Raw genomic sequence first — 24,758 nt, forward strand, 5'->3', positions numbered from 1 at the left:
TGATAATCTCAGAAACCTTGATGGTGGCAACGTTCACGTTTAATGTTGGTGACAGAATATAAATATCTTGATTGTTTGGAGAAACATCAAGCAACTGACGTCTAGATGAACCAGTATCAACAACAACCAATCGAATGTTAGCTTTCAAAAGTTCATTTTTATTGCGTGCAATTCAGCGGAAGTTGCATCAGTTGGACTGTGGGTAAATAACACGATCAATCGATGCGCATTAGGATTTCCTTGTTCAATAAACATTTCCAATGCTTTTTGAATTCCTAGTTTGAACTTGATGCCAGGTCGTGGTTCATCCATCTTAGAGATAAAATCCGTTATCTTGGACTTCTTCCAGTTGAAATTGAGATCAATGACAGACAAAGCTTTCTGACCGTATACGACCACTCCATAACTCAAACTTGGTAAGCTTTCTTGATTAATAAGTTCCTTGATGACTTGTCGAGATCTCTCAAATACTTGAGAATTACCAGAAGTTCCAAAAACAAAAATAACTTCGTTTCTCTGGAAAATTTCTATGAAAAAAGATTTTTGACTGTTTGATCAGAATCCTAGCAATACAAATCAAATCTACAATAGTAAGAAATACTTACTAGATTCAGCATATCCTCTGATGTTTCTCTCAATGTTATCCTTAACAATATTGATATGATCCGAAGTGTTCACAACAACCACGCCATTTTCATTTTGTACAACATCTGTCCAATCTGCGGGAATCACTCTGGGCCCAATTCCAACGACATAAACTTTCACTCCTGCTTCTAACAGTGGACTGGCAACAACACTAAGTGGTCTCCCTCCAGTAGACGAATCATCAGTTATAACAACCAAAACTTTAGGAACTCTAGAACGCGACCCAGTAATGGGTGAAAATAATTGATTAGCTTCAGCAAGAACATGATCAGTCAAAACCCCAGATCCACGAGAGAACATCACTCCATCAATAGCTCTTAGTAACCCTGGTTTGTTGGTGTGAGTCAAGAAACCAAATTTCATATCAATATTATCACTATATTCTAATAAAGCGACACGAACATCGTCTTCAGATATCGGGAATCGATCAACGGTAGATTTAATAAACGCTCGAACGTAGTTGAAGTCTGTTGAAGTCATGCTATCTGATCCGTCGATGGCAAATGCCAAATCCAATGGGTAATTATACAGGCTTTGTTCTGTTGGAAAGTAAAAAGAGTAAAAAAGAAAGATTAACTCAATATATAATACAGGATATGAAAGTAGAATGTAGATTAAGATGATTTTAATACACTTGCCACATTTCTCATATTCCTGAATATCAATTTTCTCTTGTTTTCTACATGATTCGTAGTTCATCTCCTCCTTACTGCCATACACCTTTCCATCACTACCACATAATTTATGAGAGAACTTAGAAAATGAATTACTCAACGACAAATTGCACTGACACATGGCTATATTTGATGAGGTTAAGGCACATGTTGCGTAGAAAGAACATTCAATATTGTTACATGGATCTACGAAAAGTAAAAAAGAAGTTAGAATTTATATGTTAATCCCAGATAATAGATCGTAACTTTCGTTACCTTGGATAACGTGTTCAGTAATACCAGGACTTATGGTTTTCGCAGAGTCTCTGGGATCAACGAACAGGATCTTGTCCCGTTTAGTTATTGTCTCTAGTTCAGAAATTTTAACATTGTTGCCAATAGACACCACTATAATATCAATTCCAGCTTTAGTTAAGCTATCGACGCCCTTTTGAATATTTTGAGCCAGTGAAGTAGACTGAGTGGTGACAAACAGAATCAGGCGTTTATGTGAACCTCTTGTAGAATTTTGTTGAAACATTTCTGAAGCTTTTCGTAAAACCTATTTGGAAAAAACATTTAACGAAACCATTTTATGTTGAATCAACATATTGTTTATCAACTTACTTCATCCAATCCAGTAGCATCACTTTTCCAAGAAATTCCTTGCAGCGCTCCTTGAACTTGTATCCGATTCCCACCAAGATCCAATACAACCCTAGCAGATTTTCCGTACTCCAGCATTCCATATCTCACATTGATTAAAGACACCAGATTCATAATGCTTTCTACGATATCTTTTTGCAGATTCAAAACAGATGACCCAATGGGACTTGATGCTCCAAGTGCAAACACAACATCCATGGATGGTTGAACTGCAATAAATATTTAAATTTCACAAAGAAGAAATTAGCTCAGACAGATTTGCATAAACATCAACATTGTAAAACTACCTGTAATAACATGGTTACTAATACGCAGAGCGATTTTCGAAATCAGTGGTGAAAGATCATTGCAGTCATCTGTCACAAATACGTCATCTTTGTTACCAGGCGCAATACTCGATAACTCGTCACGATCAACGTCATAACTTGTACCAATAACGAAGATGGTGACTCCCAGAGATTTAAGCTGTTTCACAAACTGTTGCAATGGTTCAGTTCCAGTAGATTTACCACTTGTGAAAAGAATAAAGACTTTTGGTTGACCAGGTCGAGCACCATTCTTTACTGTGAACATTTCTGCGACGATTCTAAGGACCTGATGCAAAAATAGCGAGATAAGATCGGTTTATGAGCGTTGAAACTTAAAAACTTCATTGATAAAAAAAGATACATTACCTCATTCAAGTTTTGTCCATTACCAATGGAAGGTTGGATATTATTCAAGGCAGCAACGACATCCTTTTTGCTTATGTATTTATTCAGATGAAAAGCAACGTCAACACGATCACTGTATTCGACCACACCGACACGGCTGTCTTGTTGAGACACTATCATTATTTTAAGCATATTTTTAATTGAGTTCTTCATTTTGTCAAAATCTTCTGGTTTCACATTTTGTGAACCGTCCAGAGCAATGACCAGATTTGTACCAATGCTGGGAACTAGAAAACAAAAGAAAATCCGTATTATGACGTCCTTGTTCGACATCAAAGGACCCGATCTAAATGATGTAAATGACGCTGTATACATTTTTGTATTTCAGAGATAACAAACAACAATTGTTAAATGAAATTCTACGTTTTATTCATTTTATTGCTCACCGCACACGCCAGAATGTTTTAGTGATATTTCCAGTTTCCAAAGACAAGATTCCCTCTTCATTGTGCATTCATTAATATAAGTTTTACCATTAGACCCACATAGAGGAAGGTAGTTTTCTGAACAAGATTGCCTGCAAACGCATTTTGCTGTTCCATCAAACTGTCTAATGCAGTCAGCACCATGTTGACAATACGTCGCAGCACAAACATCTGAAAAACATAGATCAGAAACAAAATGAATATTACAGACAATCAATCAAAACCCCAGTGATTTACTTTAAATTATACATTTACCTGCAAGCAAACCGTTAGTTATCGTAGTGATCACCACATTCGAGACTGGATCTGTCAAATTTACCACTACAACATCAAAATCTTTGGGTACCAAAGGTCTTAACACATTCTTTGTGCTTCCATCTGTTGTGATAACTCTAACTGTGATACCTTGTTTACGTAACATAGCTCCAACCTGAGACAGCTCTATCTCACTTGCAATTTGATTACCATTAGTAAACACGATCAAAACTGAATCTGCATTCGAACGTCCCTCTTTGACAAACTGATCAGCGGCTCTACGCAACGCATGCGCAAGGGTGATTCCATTTCTTCTCCACGTCATTGTATTAATACTTTGTTTCAGATTATCCTTATCCCTAATATAGCCTAAGCGCACAGGCACTGATGGATAGCTATCATATTGCACAACACCAAACCTTACATCACTGTGATAAGGAATATCTACGATTTCTTTGACAATATCTTTTGTTTAGCAAAAATAAGGCGACCATTTGGATCTGAAGAACCCATGACAAATATCATATCCACAGCATGAAGCTTTTTACCTAAAAATATTAAAAAAAGAAGGATATTACTGGCAGTTTTCTGAAAAAGAAACAAAGCTAATCAATACAAACGTTTCTCAATGCTTTCATCAATCACGTGGGTTAGTTTAGGTCCAAGGTTTTTCACGTCATCCGGTATACGAGTGTTGATCACGTGTTTAGGGCTAGTTGCAACATCCTCTATTTCCTTACTATCATGTTTTTCATTCATAACAACAACATATACTGGAACACCTTTCTTTCTTAATTTCTCCACTGCATAACGGTAAGATTCTGTGTCACTCAACCTATCATTGGTAAGAAGAACCAATGCTTTTGGAAAACCTAAACGTAATCCTCGCTCAGGAACAAATACATGGTCAGCGGCTAATTCTAGGGCGTTACCAACAGTGGCATTTAAACCACGCGAGGGTTGGAGGTTATCTAATACATCCTGTAGTCCATTACGTTCCATATAATCATTTAAAAATGCCACAACACGTGCAGTATTGCTATACTCAATGACAGCAACCTGAGTGTGGTCAGATGAGATGGTGTAACGATCTAAGGAACGTGATACGAGTTTCTTTGCGTTATCAAATTGCATTCTGGTCAAACTATTGGAGCCATCCAAAATAAAAACAAGATCGATGGCATTCTTTGGAGCAGGGTAAGGCTTTGAAACTAAAAAACGTAAAAATCACAAACACGTGAAGTGTTAAATTTCTCCCATCACTGCAATAACAGAAAATCAAGTCATCAAGTCATAAGCAAAGGACAACTCAGTTGCATTTCATCAAGTATTGAGTTCTTCTCATTAGCACCTACCACAAGCACCAAAATGCAAGACTTCCGTTTGTGCCATCCTTCGACAATTTTCTAACATCATTTCATCGAGATTACTATATGTATGACCATCAGTTCCACATATTGCTTCATAAACTGTAGTTATATCACGCTGACACAAACATTCCGTATTGTTACCAGATACAACACGACAAACACCGTTAAATTTGCATCTTCTTGTGTCGCAGAGGTCTATAGAGAGGGAAGTCACACGTTTAAAAACATCTGATTTACAAAATGAGGTTAGTAATGATATCATTGTATAGTGGTAATACAAAGAATTTTGTTGACTATTTTTGCAGTCGCAGCTGATTCAATTTTATGCATTCGTCTTAAGTCTTACCGCAATGTCCACTGTAAGCTTTTGTTATAATTTTCTTTTCCCTGCAAGCAGTAGCTTGCATTGCACAGTTACTTTCGTATGTCATTCCATCATCTCCACAAATTCTCTCAGTGTCTTGCGAAGTTTTCTCACACGAAGGACAAATACATGAGATAGAACGATTGGACGAAACATGACATATTGAGCCATACTGGCATTTTGCTGTAGCACATGGATCTAAATAAAATAAAGCGCATTGAAATTTTCAGATAAATTCAATGTGTTGACATCGGTGAACATCAAACCATCCAATCAACAGACTGCATTTTGTACAAACCTGTGAGCGTTTTCTCAGCAATAATTGAGGTTGTATTTTCCAACGTTTCACGAGGCAGCACAATGTACATATTGTCTACTCGTGTTGAAAAAATTTTCATTTTATCTTGGTTAACATTTGAGCCATATCCAACCACAAATACTTCAATATCCTCGTCAGACAAAGATTGAATCATGCGTGACAATTGTGGGTTGTTTGCTGTCACGAAACCATTTACGAAGAGTAGGACCAAACGACGAGCATTCATGCGACCTTCATCCTTAAACATTTGTACGGCTATCTTCATACCTTCTTCCGGTCTTATACCATATTTCAATAGTTTAAAATTGTCAACTTTAGACCAAAGATCTTGTTTACTGGATTGAGGAGTCATTGACAGGGTCTTTCGACCAAAAAAGCTATACTGAACAACACCAAATGCAGCATTCACGTGTTTAGCTTTGCCAATTAAAGACTTCACGTGTTCTTTCTGTTTGGAGAATATGGTTTCAGCATCAACGCCATTGGCACCAAGCACAAATATCACGTCCAAAATATTTTTCCTTTTATCTGTAGTAAAATAAAGAATTTATTTATAAAATAGTTTTATAATGAAGAAACTTAACTTGAAAAACTTAGCGGAACTAAAAAAAGATCGAAAATAATTTTCTATGAAACTCATATGGTCATTTTAATCAATGGATAATCAACTTGAAGAAAGCAAGGTAATTTTTTTCCGAAACTTTCTAGATCGTCAAGAGTGATTTTAGGTTCGCTACCTTTCTCTATGTCAGACATGATTTTATTGGCGATGTTTGAGCCAAGAATGTCAAAGTCAGCATTTTGAGGTACATTGAAAACACCATCAGAAGTCATATTCTTTAATTTGAAGTTATCCTTTTCACCAGAATAGATGACTATCATTCTCGCTCCACGATCAGCGAGAGCTTGAGATGACAATCTTAAAGATTCACTACCAGTAGACGGGCTTCTTGTGAGAACTATAACAACTCTTCGTACTCCAGGTCGCGCACCATGCTCCAATGTATACACTTGACTAGCTACCAGTCCTATGGCTTGGTCTGTAACCACACCTAAACCACGAGATGCTTTAACTCTTTCCACCGCTAACTTCAAAGACTCTGGATTTTGAAAGTCTTTCAAAGAAATAACAACGGAAGCCTTGTCACTGTATTCAACAAGTGCAACATGACTGCCTGTATCAGATATGTCAAATTTACTGATGACTGATATTATAAAGTTCTTATACTGCATAAACAGTTGTGGAGAGACATGTCTGGATCCTTCGACCACAAAGACGAGGTCAAGAACATTTTCCGACACTAAAGAAGCAAATAAACGAAAATATATTCAGAAATCATAAGAACTCGAAAAACAACAAAGCACTGCAACATATATACCACATATCCCATCATGTTTTATATCCATTTCAATTTTTCTCCTACAAGAGGAGATCTTCATAAAACAAGTATTGATGTATGTATTTCCATCCGTAGCACACACTGGATTGTGTTTTCCATGACACGAGTCCACATCACGACACTGACATGTGTATGAATCATTAACATTGGCGATGCATTGGCCATGATATGAACAACGAACTGTTGAGCACGGATCTAAAGTGGAAATAAAAATAAAACTAGTGATGCAGAAGAAGCCTTGTAGTTTCATGCAAGAAAGTTTTGAAGTTGGAAGCTTTGTGAAAAAATATTTAAATGAACTATGTGAAGAAAAAGAATATATTTACTATATTTACATGTTCAAACAACAGGTTAATGACTTAAGATAAAACATAACGATGGTCTTAAGTGAACTTTACCGGAACATTAAAAAAAGCTTATAAAGATCTAAAGAAACGCACCTTTCAAAGCTGCAGCACCAATAAGATCACCAAGTCTTTTAACGCTGTGGGTTGTTTTCCCAGACAAACCATTCAATGATGTAATTGCAAGCATTTCCTCATAATAAACTCTCTCTCCAAGACCAACTACAATGACTTTAATGCCGGCAGAATTTAAAGTTTTTACAGACTGCTTTATTACATTGAGATCCACGTTTTGAAGATCGTTGATAAAGGTCAAGAAAACTTTTCTTGAACCTTTGCCCCATTTAAAGGTCTCTTCAACTGTAGTGAAAATATCCATAAACTGATCACCATTTCCTTGCCACTTTAGAAGATCGATTCGCTTTTGAAGTTTTTCTTTGTCCTTATAATCGTTCAGGTCGATCAAAATATTTGTAGCGTTGTAATAATCAATCAAGGCATAACGCGTTCTAACTATAGTAGGAAGATTAATAATGTGCTTCACAAGTTTTTTCTCATACTCAAAAACATCCATTGCACGGCTGCCCGAGGCACCAACACCAAACAAAACATCAAGATGTTCGAGTGAGTCTAAAACAGAATTAAACAACGTTGAAGTAATTAAACAGTTCATATATTATTACCTTTCTAACTAACAAGTACTAGATGTAGCACTGAGAGTACCTCCTTTGCCTTTGTCAAGATCCTTTATCACATCACGTACAACGGTTGACAATCCTTGTACACTGGGTACGACGTACACGTGATTTTCGTTCCCTGAAATATTTCTCAACATCGTCGGGTCAACTTGTTTTCCTAGACCAATCACAAAAACTACAACGCCATCTTGTCTTAACAGGAAAGCAGTATCATCCGTCGTTGGGTCGTCTTTGCCATCTGTTGTGAGGACAACCAGAGCCTAAATTCAGAAAAATAGTGAGCAAAACAAGTACCTTTTTCGTGATACAATCTTTTTGAAGATAGTTTGAAAATAGTTAATTTCTTTCACTTCAATTGCCTGTAATATTCTATGTTACCTTTGCAATTCCTGGACGACTACCGCCAATAGGACTGAACAATTCTTCTCTGGCCAATTTCAATGCTTCGTTTACAGACGCCATGTTGCCAAGAGAAGGTCGAACACGATCAACTGCTGCTTTGAAACTATTTAAATCTTTCGTATCTTTGAACGATATTGCAACTCTTGCAGCATCACTATATTCAATCACGGCAACATGTGTTCCTCTCTCTGACACGTCATATTCTTGAATCACAGTCTTTACAAATGCCTTCAAACGATTAAATTCTTGCACGGTAAGTTGACGAGAGCCATCCAAAGCAAAGGCCAGATCCGTTACTCTCAACTTCTCATAATCTAAACGTTATAAAAGTAAAATTAGATTGTGATTTTAGAAAACTTTTTGATATTTTTGAAACATACTGCATTCTCCAAAAGATACTTTGGCGATCGTGATATTTGATTGACATGATGCAACCTTCATAGCGTGAACATTGCTGTATGTTCTCAGATCAGAGGCACACACAGGCTCGTAATTATCAGGATATGTTGTCTTGCAAACACAGCGGCTTCTTCCATCTTCATATGACACGCATACACCGTAAAAGTTGCAATTAATCGCCCTACATGGATCAGTAAAAATGATTTTCACAATCCCCTTGAGCACAGGATCAATGTTTTGGGTGGCATTTAAACGAATCACGAGGTCTTTATTGGTGGTGATCGCTGATATCTCGTTGTTGTCTGGCCTGTTGCCGATGGGAACAACAAGAATATTTACACCAGTTTCACGAAGTTCTTTTGTTTGTCTTCTGAGTTCAGTGATCGAAGCACCAGTTGATGATGTTATAAAGACAACTAAAATTTTTCTAGACTTGAGTGGTGATGATTCATGAAAAAGCTCCTTAGCTTTGTCCAATGCATCATTAAGTCCCGCACCATTTCCAGTCCATGGTATTAAATCTACAAATTTCATCATTATGGAGTTATCTTTATAATCCCCAAATCCCATTCTGATGTTCGCCTTACTCTCGTATGTTATCAAACCGTAGCGAGTAAAGATTGGTTTATCTTGAACAATTATTTCCTTTACGACATTCATCTGAGATTGAAAGCTTTCTTTTCCACCAGGATTACTTGCACCAACAACAAAAGCAATATCCAATTGACTGTTGTCGTTTTCTAAAATAATGAGACCATTCTCAATGCCGTGAAATGACAGAAGTAAATCTTATTGATGTTAGAGTACTTACGTCTCTTGATATCTTCGTTGATTTTCATGACAACATTCTTTGAGATCCCAGGCAGTTCATTAGGTCTATTTATGGAGTAAATTGCACTTTTTCCTGCTGCAATCCCCTCGAACTCCGGTGTATCCACATGACTCCCAATACCCACAACATACACTCTCACACCGTTCATTCTTAGTTGTTCAAGGACCTGAACAGATGGTCTAGGACTTGATGACTTGCTGTGCGTAATGAGAATTAATGCTTTAGGAACTTCTGCGCGTGCGCCTGCCTCAGGATTAAACACGCTTCTAGCAGCTTCCTCAAGGACTTCATTCATTCGGCTATTCACTCCGCGCGTAGGAATAAGATTTTGCAGAGTCTGAAACACTTTAGTTGCAGAAATGCCATCACGAAGTGTAGAGACAATTTGAGGATGGTTGCTGTATTCGAGTATAGCCACACGCGTATCGAGAGGAGAGATGTTATACGTCTCAACAACTGACTTTGCAAAATCTTTAAGGTTCTTAAATTCTTCTTCAGTCAGACTATCAGAACCATCAAAAGCAATGGCGAGATCCAAAATATGAGCAGGTCCTGAATGATAAAGTTTAAGAATAGTTTTTAGTATATTGATAACGTTTACATTGTTCTATTTCACACACCACTGTAAACTTTGATTATTCAAACACTTGGCTGCAAAACTCAGTTCAGTTAAGCTCATTAAAGTATCCACTAATCATTAACTAACATAGCATTACTACATACATTTGACGTGAACAGTTTTTTTGATGTTAAATATAATTACCGCATCTTCCCATATGGTTGATTTTGATATCTCTCTGATTTTGACAAATTTCTGCATTAAGATGGCATTCATTGAGGTAAGATTTCCCATCGCTACCACAAAGAGCTTTGTCTGCTAAAGAGCAGTCGTAGACTGAAGGACATGAACATGACACAGTATCATTAATAGTCATTTTACACACAGCTTTATGTTGGCATTTCATCATGGAACAAGGATCTATAGGACAAGTAAAAAATCTATTTAGTACGAATGCTCGATTTTGTTTTGATTGCATGAAAATTTACAGTTCAACTACAAACTTTACTTACTTTTCAAAAAAGCCAAGGAAATTCTGTAAGTGTCGTTATCTTTGTCAGTACTTGGAGTAATAATATTCTTAGGATTTTTGGCAATTGCAAGCAATTCGTCGTAATTTAATTGATCACCATAACCAACCATAACAATGCGCACACCTTGGTTGATTAAAGGTTGTATTAACTCACGAATAGTTGCTAAGGGTGCAGACGCCTCGCCACTCATAAAGAGTACAAAAGCCTTCTGCGAGCCGGGTTTTGATTGGTCGAATATCGACTTGACCTGAGTTAAGGCTGAGTGAACACCTGAGCCTGAACCTGGCCACTTGAGACTGCGAACATTCTCTTCAAGTCTATAGGTGTCAATTGATGGTTGCATAGACATTTCTGTGGTTGAAGTACTGGAATATGTGACCACGCTATAACGTGTAGGAATCCCTTTCTGTTGGCTCATAAGGGATATGGCCAGCGCCTTTTCTTCTTCAAATATACGCGCACCATTCGGATCATTAGCACCGAGAGCAAAAACTATATCTAACTCCTTTTCCAAGAGATCTGCAAAGAAAATGAAGAATATAAAAAGGACAAAGACAAAAACACAGTAAAACATTGTTCGTTTTCGTGATCACGCACAAAACTTTAGTCACTAGGACATTGGACAATGTTACTCTTTTTGTTTTGGCTCAAAGAACTAGGAAATATTTGTTGGCAATAGCACAAATGATTTTAAGCATCAAATGTAATTTTACCTTTTCGGGTGTTGCTGATCATATTACGTACGAGACGAGAAGGTAACTTAATAAGATCATAAACACTTTGAACTTGATAAAATCGTTTCTCTCCGCTTGTTAAATTATGCAATTCCTGTAAATCTGTTGCTGCTCCAACAGACGTGACATAAACATCTGTCCCAATCTCTCGTAAAGGTTTAACAGCTTGAGACAAAGGAAGAATACCAGTAGATTCACTATCTGTGACCAATATGACAGCATTTAGTACACCCGGGCGGTCACCAGCACTACGGATGAAAACTTCATCAATGGCTAACTGCAAAGCCAGATCCGTATTAGTCCTCAGACCACGTGACGCGATCACATCATCAATGGCGTCTTTAAGAGCAGCTTTATCGTAGTACTTATTCAAGGGGAATTGAAGAAAAGCCTTATCACTGTATTCTATTAGACTAACTCGCGTGGAAGTTTTATGAATATCCATTAAATCAATGATGGATTTTATGAATATCTTTAAAACTTTGAAATCTTGTGATGACATGCTCGATGAGCCGTCCAGAATGAATAACAGATCATAGATTGGCTTCGTTTCTAAGGAGAATGGTTAACTAATTTTACAAATAAGCAGAAAGTTTGAAAACAAGAATGACTAATGAAATCACATGACTAAGAAAAAAATCAATGAATTGATGATAACGAGGAATGTAACGTAATGCAGCTCCACAAAGCAAAATACTGCACACTGGAATTTTGTTTTCAAAATCATCATTCATGTTTTAGTAGCTACCTTATGCATAATTTATGACTTTACTTACCACAGGATTTTTCATGTTTTACGGTGAGTGGCAAACCCTGACGACACGATGCATGCTGTACGCTGGTAAAACTGGAGTATGTTCTACCATCACTTGCACACACTTCAGCCAATAGTGATACGTCGTTGTACAGACATTCACATACTGCTGTATCATCTACAGTGCGCATACACTGCGCACTTGTTTTACAATGGATTGATTGACAAGGATCTAAACAGAACATTCATGCTGCAATCTCTTGTATCCCAACAAAACATTGGTAGGTTCATGATAACTAAATACACTACAAACCTTTGAATATTTGCAAGGCAACTCTACTTCCAACGATCGCGGTTTCATTTTCTCTTAACCATGAAAACACATCATTTGTAGTTGAAACAATGGGTTGAAACATCTCATTATTTATGCGACGGCTGCTGTAAACAACTGCAACCACTTTAACACTATGAGAACGAAGTTCGGCTGAGACGTTTTTTAAGTTCTCGATTTCTTTCGCCGTCAAGTCATTCATAAAAACAACTAAAACTTTTCGTTTAACATTGCTTGATGAGAATTCATTTTTGGCAACGTCCATCGCTAATGAGATAGATTTACCACGTGATTTTAAAACTGTTGCTTCAACAAATTCTTTAAATGCTTTGTTGCTTCTAAACTGAGATATACTTCGTGAAACTTCGGCAAAATCCAAGCCATATTGAATAAGACCATATCTGACTCTCGATAGTCCCTGACTATCAACAATGGAGCTCACTATCGTTTTCTCCTGGTTAAAGATATTAGCAGCGTTTAATCCATAAGCTCCTATCGCAAACATCACTTCCATATCTGATAGAGGAAGATCTGAAAATGTGGAATATGTTAAGTGAGCAGTGTCCGGATGCAATTTGGTAATCTTAAATAGGTATATTTGCCTTCTGCACTTACCTCTAAGGTCTTTCATGATCTTTTCCACCAGTTCTGGGGCAAGCAGGCCTAATGAATCAAATTTTTTTGATAAAAAAATATCTTTCCTTGTCCTACTTATATCGTGCAGTTCCTGCTCACTGATCTCATCTCCGATGCCAACTGAATAGATAATTGCTCCCATTTGACGAAGTCCTTTAACTGCATCAGACAATGGCTCACTTCCAGTTGATCTGCCATCGGTAACAAGAACAACAACTTTAGGGACACCTGGACGAGAACCTTTGTCGTAGGTAAAAAATTCCCGGGACATAGATCTTAAAGCAACATCCGTTCTGGTACGGCCACCTGAATCAGTAATCTTACTGATTTCATCTTGTAGAAGACTCAAGTTTTGATACTCGTTGAGTTGTATTTGAATTACTGGTCGGTTGCTGAACTCAGTGACGCCAATCTGCGTGGCATTGTGGGAAAGACGAAAAGCCGTGACAACCAAATTGACGAAGTTCAAAACGTGGCGGAACCCATCCTTTCCTACGCTACCAGATCCATCAAGAAGAAAGCCGATATCCACTGGTGAATGAACAACTGAAAGACAGAGAAAGCTGTGAAAGAAGAACATTATATAAAAGAACAACAACATAAAACTTCATACCACATTGTCCAAGGTTCTTTATCATGATGTCGGTTTGTTTAAGACACAAATTTCTTCTTAAGTCACAATGATTGTCATACGTCACATCATCACTACCACAAACTGGACCAACGTCATGGAGATCTGGGCAAGTTGTTGGACATTGGCAAGTGACTGTATTATCTGCATGAGGTATGCAGTTAGCAGAATAGCGACACGGGAAAGCGTAACACGGTGCTAAAGTAAAGCAAAAAATCGAACAGCACAATTTATTCAAGGTAGATCATTAGTTTCTAATCCTCCAAAAGAAACGTATTAAACGAAAGATACTGAATTCTGGTATTACCTTTGAAAAGGAAACCTCCAGCCTTGTAAATGTTAGCTCGTTGATTTGTATTGCGAGGATCTATATCAACAATAAGCGAGGGATCTGGTACCCACTTTGAATGGTCCGCGTTGTTATTGGTGTTTATCAAAATCAAACGGATATCTTGACGATAAAGATCACGTGCTGCCCCAGCTAAGGCACTGACTTCAGTTGGAAGCAACAAAATGTTAATAAACAAAACCAGGACCTTGTGGGATTTTGCCGGGCTGAATTGATAAAGTTTCATTGCTTGACGTAGAACTGACGTAAGGTTAGCGTCAGAAGAGGTTGGTAATGGGACATCACTCATAATTTTCATGAAAGATTTCTCATTTTTGTACAGTTGAAAATTAGTTTTAACTGTCGCTGGACCATATACAATAAGACCATAACGTCTCTTAGCATTCGACTGGAAAGCGATGATTTGCTTCGCGAATTCTTTCTGTAAAAGAAAGAGGTCGCTTTGCCGGAATCCAGATGCACCCAGAGCAAATCCAATGTCATAAACAGGAATATTGGCTGTAAAAAGAAAATGAAAAATAAGAAATGCAAATTTTTATTTACTTTCTTGTACATCATGGTTTTTTCAATCATACCGTGTCATCGAAACATAAAAGACAACGATGAAAAAGTATTCTCACGAAGATAATATCTAAAATGAGCACCTACCTTCATCTTCATCTCTGATACGCTTCACAAATTGATCGACATTATTCTGCACAAATGATAATCTCGTCAATATTGTGATATCATCTTTATGTACTAAAGTCTCTAAGCGCTCTTTAGTTGGTCTGTTGGAAGCTATAATATACACTCTTATGCCATCTTTCCTCAGATCTTGCATCGCCTTTTCCAAGGTAACATCCAAACCATTATATTCACTGTTTACAATCAACACTGCAATCTTACTTGCTCCCGGTCGATATCCTTGTTCTATATTAAAGATGTCCTTTGTCTTCGTAAATGCTCGATCAAGTCTAGATGTTCCACCAGTTGGTTGGATCGTGTCCATAAACAATTTGACTTGGTTTTCGTTATTCACCCAACTAAAGGGCAAGGCTATTCTTGCATCTTGTCCAAATTCAATGACTCCAATGTGAGTTTTATCCTCTCCCACGTTCAATTTTGATACTAATGACTTTGCAACGTCTTTTATTTCGGAAAATTCAGATCGGCTTATTTGGGAGCCATCAAGAATGAACGCAACATCAAACAAAGAGTCAGACGTACCTAATAAAATCAAAACATTAGTATTTATGCTATTTGACGTACATTGTATAATGACTCCATTTTAGCAAACTTACAAACAACATTCAACTTAGATAGTGTGCAAAATATGCATTGCCTGTTTTTAAAGACGAACCATTTTATGGACTATTTTGCTTTTAGAATTTAATTAGTGTTAGTATAAGCTCTTTAATATTACAATAAAATTTTGATATTCAATGTATTATGACATCATTCAAAACTATTTTTTTGTAATTCACACGTAATTAAGCCTTGAGACCGAACTGCCGTGTGTAAACTTCAATAAACTGTATAAAATAATTTAACTAATTTACAGGTATGTATAATACTTGTTTGTGTGGATGGTTGTCATGTTATCAACGGTTCCAAATGTCTGTAGTTAATTTGTTGCTCACTTTTCTGCATGGTGAAGAGATGCACGACTGCAAAAGTCATTGAGGAAGTAAGTTTTATAAAGCATTTGTTGAAACAAGTTAAAAGCCAGTGTTAATTTAAGTTCACATTCCCACTGCCAGAAATGCACTTCAAGAAAATTTTGGCAAGAAATCGACTATGTCTTCAGGCATGCTTGAAATTTTCACGACAGCAATTTCATTTTCCGTGCTTTGATTGGATGGCCTGATCAAAACATTGGCATCGACCAATCAGAGCACATGTTTTGCCTTTGTTGTTTTATAATTGTACGTCTTCATAAAACCTAACTACCTAAATAAAATAAATTATGTAGTACGTTAGTAAAATGGCTTTACTTACTTTTTGGTATTTTTAATATATCCCTTGCAACAGGCGACGCAAGACGCCTTAGACTATTGACCTCATTCACTGAATAAAGATTTTCTGTAGGACTGATGGCTTTGCCCAAACTTAATGTGTCAGGTTTACTTCCAACTTTTACGGCTAGTATTCTTGCACCAGTCTGTTTCATGAGTTCTGCTTCAGACAGGAGATAATCGTTAGAATACTCCTTGCCATCAGTCACCAAGACAAGAACTTTTGACACATTAAGTCGATTTCTAAGTCCTGGGGCAAACATTTGTTCACGTACAAACTTGATAACATTCCCAGTTTTTGCTGATGAACCTTCGCTGGCTTTGATCAGTTGTATATCTTTTATGATGGCTTTACTGTCGTAAAAGTCGTCCAGATTTATTTCAGCATACTGCCTGTCACTGTACTCAACCACACCTACGTTTATCTCTGACTTGGATACAGGCAAGAATGAAACAATGCGACTAATAAAATTCTTCATTTGAAGGAAACTAGTGGGATGATCCTTGCTTGAACCATCAATAGCAAAAACAACATCAATAGGAATGGATTTACCTTAAAAAATAAAGAATGTTTCAAAACGTTGTAAAGGTAACGCATTATTAAAGAGCAAACACTGAAATATTTTGAAAAATTGTACTGGAGGGTAGATGATATACATTGGGTAGTTGAAGAACATTAGGAGATGTCAATAAAATATGACTTACATGGTCCAGTGTGAGCAACAGTTACATCAATCTTGTTGTTACATGACCATTTTCGTAGTTCACATTCATTCTCGTACACTTGACTATTGCTACCGCATACGAGATCCATGCGTGTACTACACGAAGTTGGACACACGCATTGCGCTGCATTCAAGCTGTTGACTTGACAAAATGAATAATGACTACATATCATGCTTTTGCAAACTCCTACATGAAGATTGAAGGAAGGCAATATTAATGACAATAAAAGTTATGTCAAATCCGATACGCAAAATTAAACTCACCAACAGTACAGGCTCCTTGCTGCCGTAATGTTATAAACGTCCTTCTTTGACATGAATCTTGAATAAGAGTTTCGTAATTTTTGTATGTTCTCCCATTGCTACCACACACAGGATCTGTATAGTCGCTCGCCTCGGGACAGACGCACTCGGCTCGGCCAATACGATGCTGTATACAATAACTATGATAGTGACACCTCTTCCATAAACAACTTTGTAAACCTGTCAATATTATAGATAATATTTTACAAGAAACACAATATTTCCAGCATTATTGGTAAATTGGAAATTACATATTGAACCTGTTTTCCTAAAACGCCACTTGTTTTGGGTGGCATCAGAAACAAACTTCGAGACAAGCAACTACATTTTATTTGAGTAAAACGACAATAAGAGTATTGAAAGCATACCTGAAGTTATACCATTAGCAACATTAGCGCTCATTAACGGCATTTGAACTTCATATCTTGCCCAAAAACTGTACGCCTCATCTGATGCAGCTGGTTTTAAAATGTTATAATAGTTTCTGGTTCCAACACCAAACATGACAATCATCACGCCTAGATCTTTTAAAGACTTCGCCGCTCTTTCAAACTCCAGCCTGTCAACAACGGAGTAACCATCACTAGCAATAACTAACACCTTAGGGATGGTAGAGCGAGGGTAACCAATCTGTAGCATTGCACTGAAGTTGCTGTAGACCTCAGTAAGTATCATCTCCAAAGGCTTGCGGTATGGATTATTTGGTATGTATGGAATAAAGGATCGAAGAACGGTGAGATTGTAGCCATATTCAAAAAATTCAACGGACGAGTTGCCGGTAGCAGAATGCATAATGTATCCCAATTGACTTTTTGATGATTCAAAATCAAAGAAATTCAACAGATTTTTATAAAATGAATGAGTCTGAATCAGCATCGTTTGTCTTTGCTCACTGGTGAAGTCCGTCAAATAAATCACATCCACTGCCTCCTCGCTCACTAGGATACGAAGAAAAAAATAATAAAGAATACAACAAATAATAAGTTTACCGAAGTTCACGTGACAACGTACCACAACTTCCCAGTTTAACAAGTGCTATCATTGTTTTCATACTACACGCAGCTTGTTGCATTAAACATTCATTATCATAAGTACGTCCATTACTACCACAAACTTGCGCGATCCGGCTGGAACAACGATTTGGACAAGCGCATTTGTAGCCAAGCTCCGAGTTTGGATGACGGTAACATATAGAATAATATGGACACTGAATTGATATGCACGGATCTAATAAAAGTAAATATTGTTCAATTGCAACAACAACGTCGATAAAAACTACATGGAGCAGATACCTTACAACAAAGTTCGTAGTCTATAGCTGTGGGGTTTAAGGTTTCACGTGCCGGTTCATTTATCGATGCCAACAATATAGTATGTCATGGCAAATACAATAAGGATAGCAATGTCAAACGATGTAGACTATAATCAGATGTTAGTTATACTGCCAGAACATGAGAGGGAAATATTTGCATATAATTAAATAAAACTACAATTACCATCTTGTCTGATGCATTCATCTTGCTGTACCGTTACGTCCCCATCAGGTCCGCAATGTCCGCACCAGCCACCACATTTGGCTGACACGACATGATTGCTTGTTGATCTGTAGAAATCTTGCATTCTAATATTGAGTGGAAAACCATTTGCAGACCATCTAACTGTCCTGTCCACGTGCAATCCAGTATTTGTGAGGTCAATCTTGAAACTGCCTTTTCTACATGGCCCAGGATTAGCTGAGAAACAATCACCTGCTTCGCCAAACTTGATCGATCTCCCAGATTCAACATGAGCAAACGTAAAATCGTCCGTAATGATTGTCATTTTCTCAACATCAAGTCTTACCTTATTGAATCTTGTCACTCCAGCTCTGGAATAATCCAATCTTCCAACAAGACCATCACAGCGATACCTCGTGTTGACAGGGTTTGTAGGCAATCTCTTGTCATATACTATAGCGTAGTTATTTCTCTCACCTTGTGGGAGACTTAGGTACTCCTTGGGTTCTGTCGTGTTCATACCATGACAATATACACGAACTGGAATTTGGCATTTACGGTTTAGTTGAAGAAAATAATGACCATCATCACGACCCAGTTCCTCCGTGAGAACGTCACGGCAAGTTGAAACTCCTGAAATATATACACATTTTATCGTTCTCAACTATCTAAATTTCCCTTTCACAACGAAAGCAAAGGTGACTTAAATTACTTTTGGACAAACTTACCACAATGACCGTAATGGATGATGGTAATGTTTCTTTGTTTCAGACAAGACTCGTATTTTACAACACAAGGGTTAGGGTAGGTTATGCCATCCGAACCACACACCGGATCATATTCCTTCGTGCAAACAATTGGACATCGACATATTGGTTTACCAGTCGAAAGAACAATACAATATCCTCCACTCTGACATTGAAAATTCTCGTTACATTTTGTCTCAACGTCTGCAGCAAAATAACTCTCCAGCCATTCACGATTCTCGAGTTTTTCTAAAATGCACGGGTAAAAATTTAAAATAGATTTACTGTCGGAAAGATGAGTATCGTTTGCATCTATGTCTTCTCACAACAATTGCTAGAAAAGTCCATGTGGCAAGTTGGTTTTTAGATAAAGGAATTAACATTTAAATGTTAGTAAAACGACTTGTGTTTATAATCTGATAGCCAAGAGAGAGGAAAATAAAGCGATTTTTGTATACGGTGAAACTTTTACTTTCGCTTTCCCAACAAGCGGTTTGCTAGTAATCTACTTTTAAGTCACTTTTAGATGCCGTGTGAAAAAAAGTGAAACTAGTTTCAACATATCGAGGATGATGAAAAATGATGTAAAAATCTTTGAAGCTTGTGAACACCTTAATTCATCAACACGTCCTAAACCTAATGTGACTATCGTTGGCAACGAATTGTACCAACTCACGCAAATTTCAACTTTGTATTTCATTATTCAGAAAAATAAATCATGAAGTTTTTTAGCGCTATACTCATGGCCGAAAAAAGACTTCCCTTTTAAAGAGTTCATCAGGTTCAAGGTTAAAAATGTGACAGTTCTAGTTTTTTCGGCAATATGCCTGCCCAACAGACCACCTGTCAACGCAAGTGTTACTATCCAATAATAGTTCGTGTGTATTTAAAGGTTTAGCCGGCAGTGCTTACAAAATATCCATAAAATAAACAATTTCATTCGGTTTCTATCGTTCATAAGTATCCATATAATTATTCTCTCTGTTAGCATTACGGACAAGAAAGTCACAAATAACTTTTCTTTAATAAGTTAATTTCGTTTAGAATTTGGGACAATAGCCAATGATGACGAAAATTCACACTGTGATACGTGTAATAGAAAATCTACGAAACCTCTCCACAGTAACGAAAGGTTGATTTCAATGATAGTGCTTAAAACTATAATGCATCACTACACTATAACGCTAACCAATTACCCTTTATTGATGTAATCTAATAGCAAGTGAGTGTTTGAAGTTCTTAAATTGCTTTATATAAACAATTAAACAGGTGTAAAACATAAGGTAATGATTACGTGCAAGAGCAAAGGAAGGGAGCAAAGCAAACTTGAAGAAACGTACCATATTTTGCATTAAGTGTCAGGTGTTTAAGACCCAATGGTAGGGTGCCAGACAAAGAAAATTTTTTGCGATCAGGATGTGCGTCAATAACGAAGATTCTTTGATCACCAATATTAAGCGCATGCCCACAAGACTTGATTTTGTTCACTTGTGATAACTCCAATTTATGGTGACTAATATTACCATAAATATTCTCTAAGATACGAACAGATATAGTATTCGAGCTCTTGGTTTCATTTTGAATTTCACCAACGATCACAACACTGTGTTCATTTAAATTCACGCTTCCACAAACATCGCCATAAATGATTTGAAAAAACGATAGCCAATACAGAATCACCACTTGAGTGCAGTAATTAGCAATTGCCATTGCGGCTTACCACTCAAGCTGTCCTTATGTCTAACTTCACAGATCCAAACCTTCTCTTAAAAGCAACAGTTTCTGGCAAAATAACGTGATGTATACAATACTGAGAAGTCCAGTAAGATCGATGCATGAAATACTTTGTAATTTGATATGAATATGCAATATGCAATATTCGTGAAAGAAAATGCTAGCGTCTCTCTGGTGTCGTCTCACCACGAAAACAGCCAGTCGAATAATGATCCCTTGGATGCTGACAACTAAGTTATTCTGCGTCTGTGCGGAAGACAGAAGATTTAGCGCGCATTGATTAATTAAAATAGCGTGCGATGTATCGGGGGTCAATAAAAGGTCGTGTACCTCCGGAAAGACACACCAGGTCAACTGTTTACGATGAAAATAAAAAGATAAAATACTTGTCAACTGTAGGTAATACATCTTTAGAATTAGTCTCGATGTTATTGGTGTAACATCATGTTTCGACTAAGTAGATTTATAAAAAGGAAATTGGCCTTTCACTATTGCGTGTGGTCATTTCTTTTATAATTCACGAAATGAAAATGTTAGCGCTTTTCTTCAAATACTATCCCTTTTTGTAAAAGCTCAATCCCCAAAAAAAAAAAAGAAGAAAATTGAACGTGTCAAAGTCATCGTTCCAGTGAAGTATTTAGTTTAAGAGAGGTCAAACAATAGGCATTTGTTCATTATGTAACTTGCATTGATTACAACATAAAAAACAATCAAAATTAATGAAATTTGAACGGAAAATATTTTAATGCGCGAAGGATTTGACAGATTGTATTAAGGAAACATCGCGGGATAGAAAATTTCAACATGCAAACAAGATCAAACTCATAAATACCAGCGATAAGTTGTGGTCGACGTCTTTAACCAACAAAGAAAAGCTTTTCCAAATAAAGCATGCAATTTTAGAACACAAATTGAACAAATTAAATCAAATGAAAATCGATTATGAAAATATTTTTTATTGTAAAATACTGCTCAATTTGTTCGAGGGAAGAGTGTATCATAGAGAAATTCTAAAATCAAAACAGAAAATCCCCCGTAAAATTAGAAAATGCAGAAAATCCCCCGTAAAAAATGATGCAGAAAATCCCCCCGTAAAATTAGAAAATTTTCTATTATTTCTCAAAAATTTAGTAAATTTTCTATTTCTACACAAAGGCAATAATCAAACCATGGATATGCCTTGGCAAAATAAAGAAATAAACACAAAATGTATTCAAATTGTAGGAGCTTGTCCCATATCGTCGTTTCTGGTAGATAAGCGTATCAGCTAATATAATTCTGGGGAGTTATGCAGTTGGGTTTATTGGGAACCAGTCCCCCCTAACTTGCACTCTCGGTTTGGTAACTGTAGAACACTAGAGGTGGCATTGTAACATGATTTATAGTCCAAAAAATGGTACGAGCAGTTTGGAGGACAAAATCAATTCCCTGATGTTAAGCTACAGTGGCCAACTCTGATATATTGTTAAGATTTTGCAAAAATATTACAGTTAACATAACATAATCAGAATCAATTTATAACACAATAAATTCATCACATATTGTAATTCTTTATGGTCTAAACCACTCATGTTTTGTAAAACATGTTTGTTTTGCTTTTTTACTTATTCAGTAAATTTAAAATCATGGATGTTGTTCATAAGAATAAACTATAACAATAAAAGCTTGCTGAAAACATTTACTAACGTTTCAAATTGATAATATTTCTTGATGTTAGCTGCATTCAGACAAATGAACAAAAACACTTACAAAAGTTTTCAAGAAAGAGTCCGAGCATGGCAAAAGGATGGGCAAAGCATATTTAGCTCTTTTGTGTTTGCTAAGCACCTTCAAGAAACCTTGCAATACATCTGGCACCTAACTCCCCCCCACCTCCTCAAATACACAAAACCCTCTTGCTCCATAGTATTATTAATAATCTCTATGGAAGTAGCAACAGCTAAATGATAGATGCAGTCGTAGCGATAGCTTGGAGAAAAATAATTAATGGTGTACGTGAATTTTTAGCTGTATAGAATCAAAATATAAACAGAAATGATTTTCCCATAAGACTAGTATTTTAATGATTAAAACTTACTGATGACATCGTTAGCCTACTTTGTAAATACCAGGTAAAATATAGACGTAACCAATCCCAGTCAGCAATATTCTTTTAATTACGATTGATTGAAAAGTCCTCTATGTTCATTATTTGTACATATGCAGTATCTTTTTAAAAAAAAAGTAAAATGTGGCTGAAAGAAGTTGCCAAAGAGGTCACTATATTCAAATCAAAATTCCCGCCAATACCAAAGTCGAGCATTGTCGAGTGTTGTCGAGCATGACATCACACAAATGGCTTTAAACGCACTCCAGCATTACGCATTTACGCCAGAGATCAGTGGTAAATACAATTTATAATTTCAAAATGCCTTACATATCGCAAGGTAAGAAAAAAGTCATTTTCCTTCATTTTTTTTCTTTTGTTGTCTAAATTTCTATTTCAAATTCTTTTCTTTAGGCAATATACAAGAAAGCCGAAGTATTTGGCGGGCTAGTATCGTCCAAGATACGTTTTGGGGAATTATTAATTTCGTGGTACTTTTGTGAGTTTTGTTTGTTTGTTGTTTCGTATTCAAATTTTTCTTTGATGAAAGAAGTGATATATTTGCTTATATTCTTTTTCATTTGCAATGTTTTATATATCCTCTTGAAAATGAAGCTTTCGAACAATGTTCTCCGTAAGTATCAATTGAATTGAAACCATCGTGCACCAAGACTCCAAGTCTGCATTGTCATTTTCTTATGGATATCTAAAACATTCTGAATGAATAATAACTATTGTAAGTAATGTTGACAATTGTTCATTTTAAGCCTGACATGACAAAGAAAGGAATTTCACAATCAACTGATTATCGAAGGCCTGGTGGAGGGTAAGGGGCTCTTGGTAAATTATTTGCTTCTAAGACACTCATAGATTTTCACTCTTGTTGTTAGACCACCACGACCTCCAGGAAGACGAATGGGTCGTGTTGGTGGTGGAGGAGGTAGGAAGAAATGTGGAAAATGCTCCTTTATGTGACATTTGTTTTAATTTTAAAATTCATTCAATGTTTTCTTCAGGTGGACCAAGTCCTCCACCAATGGCTGGTGGTGGATGAGGAAGGTATGTTAAGTGTAACTGTATTCACTGATTAATAATACATTTAGGTTAAATATAAAATATCATACATTATAATTTGTAGGTAAACGCTTGTTGCTGATGAGCAACAAGCGTTGGACCTGGAAGCAGCAATGAATACAAAAAAAGTTTTCATTGGGGTCCTAAACTTATTTAAATATGAGAAGCCATCATGGTCTTAGTGAAGTCATTTAAAAAATGAACTGTTGATAAACACATGTATAGCTTTTCAAATGAATTGCTCATCATACATGTACCATCCATACTTTTATTTTTAATGCCCCTACAAATACATGAATCATCCTATGTACTCCTTAACATTGAAGACTCCCTATTAAAGACCCACTCCTACCAAGGAATTAAATAACATTGAATGGTACATTTTGTGAATGAACAAATGGTACATGTTGTGATGTGTAATTCTATGTAAAGTCATGTATGAAATCCTATGAGTAAAATTATATTACTATAACCTCATTGGATGGATGTAGTATGCTCTTTATGTAAAAATTATATGTATTTATAATACAAATCTGAAATAAAACTGTAATTATTACGAAATTCATATATTAATATTTTAATATT

General features: G+C 36.5%; 3 protein-coding genes across 3 annotated transcripts; 1 reads left to right on the top strand and 2 right to left on the bottom strand.

Annotated features, from left to right (window-relative positions):
• Positions 1–27: 27 nt before the first annotated feature.
• On the bottom strand, positions 28–3,682 carry LOC124444861 (collagen alpha-3(VI) chain-like). Its single transcript, XM_046995529.1, has 9 exons — positions 3,358–3,682; positions 3,064–3,273; positions 2,639–2,904; positions 2,252–2,558; positions 1,926–2,173; positions 1,575–1,860; positions 1,284–1,505; positions 606–1,184; positions 28–527 (listed from the first exon to the last, which is right to left on the bottom strand). Exons 1-9 carry the CDS (start codon positions 3,680–3,682, stop codon positions 145–147), a joined length of 2,826 nt encoding a protein of 941 aa, XP_046851485.1. The 3' UTR covers positions 28–144.
• Positions 3,672–21,267, bottom strand: LOC124444860. Its single transcript, XM_046995528.1, has 29 exons — positions 20,620–21,267; positions 19,262–19,528; positions 18,534–19,166; positions 18,049–18,264; positions 17,406–17,975; positions 16,999–17,217; positions 16,715–16,921; positions 15,993–16,562; positions 14,661–15,221; positions 13,971–14,510; positions 13,646–13,861; positions 13,012–13,578; positions 12,379–12,927; positions 12,088–12,297; positions 11,291–11,863; positions 10,557–11,096; positions 10,249–10,464; positions 9,465–10,037; positions 8,635–9,393; positions 8,231–8,568; positions 7,878–8,112; positions 7,251–7,784; positions 6,790–7,005; positions 6,148–6,711; positions 5,390–5,938; positions 5,074–5,289; positions 4,713–4,922; positions 3,978–4,568; positions 3,672–3,905 (listed from the first exon to the last, which is right to left on the bottom strand). Exons 1-29 carry the CDS (start codon positions 20,987–20,989, stop codon positions 3,802–3,804), a joined length of 11,913 nt encoding a protein of 3,970 aa, XP_046851484.1. The 5' UTR covers positions 20,990–21,267; the 3' UTR covers positions 3,672–3,801.
• A 2,121-nt stretch (positions 21,268–23,388) lies between these two features.
• On the top strand, positions 23,389–24,734 carry LOC124444872 (selenoprotein K-like). The gene is made up of 7 exons (XM_046995544.1): positions 23,389–23,439; positions 23,514–23,598; positions 23,715–23,733; positions 23,867–23,925; positions 23,990–24,039; positions 24,116–24,158; positions 24,238–24,734. Exons 1-6 carry the CDS (start codon positions 23,421–23,423, stop codon positions 24,151–24,153), a joined length of 270 nt encoding a protein of 89 aa, XP_046851500.1. The 5' UTR covers positions 23,389–23,420; the 3' UTR covers positions 24,154–24,158; positions 24,238–24,734.
• The last annotated feature ends 24 nt before the right edge of the window (positions 24,735–24,758 follow it).

This window comes from Xenia sp. Carnegie-2017, unplaced genomic scaffold (genome assembly GCF_021976095.1).
Source record: "Xenia sp. Carnegie-2017 unplaced genomic scaffold, XeniaSp_v1 HiC_scaffold_21, whole genome shotgun sequence".
NCBI lineage: Eukaryota > Metazoa > Cnidaria > Anthozoa > Malacalcyonacea > Xeniidae > Xenia > Xenia sp. Carnegie-2017.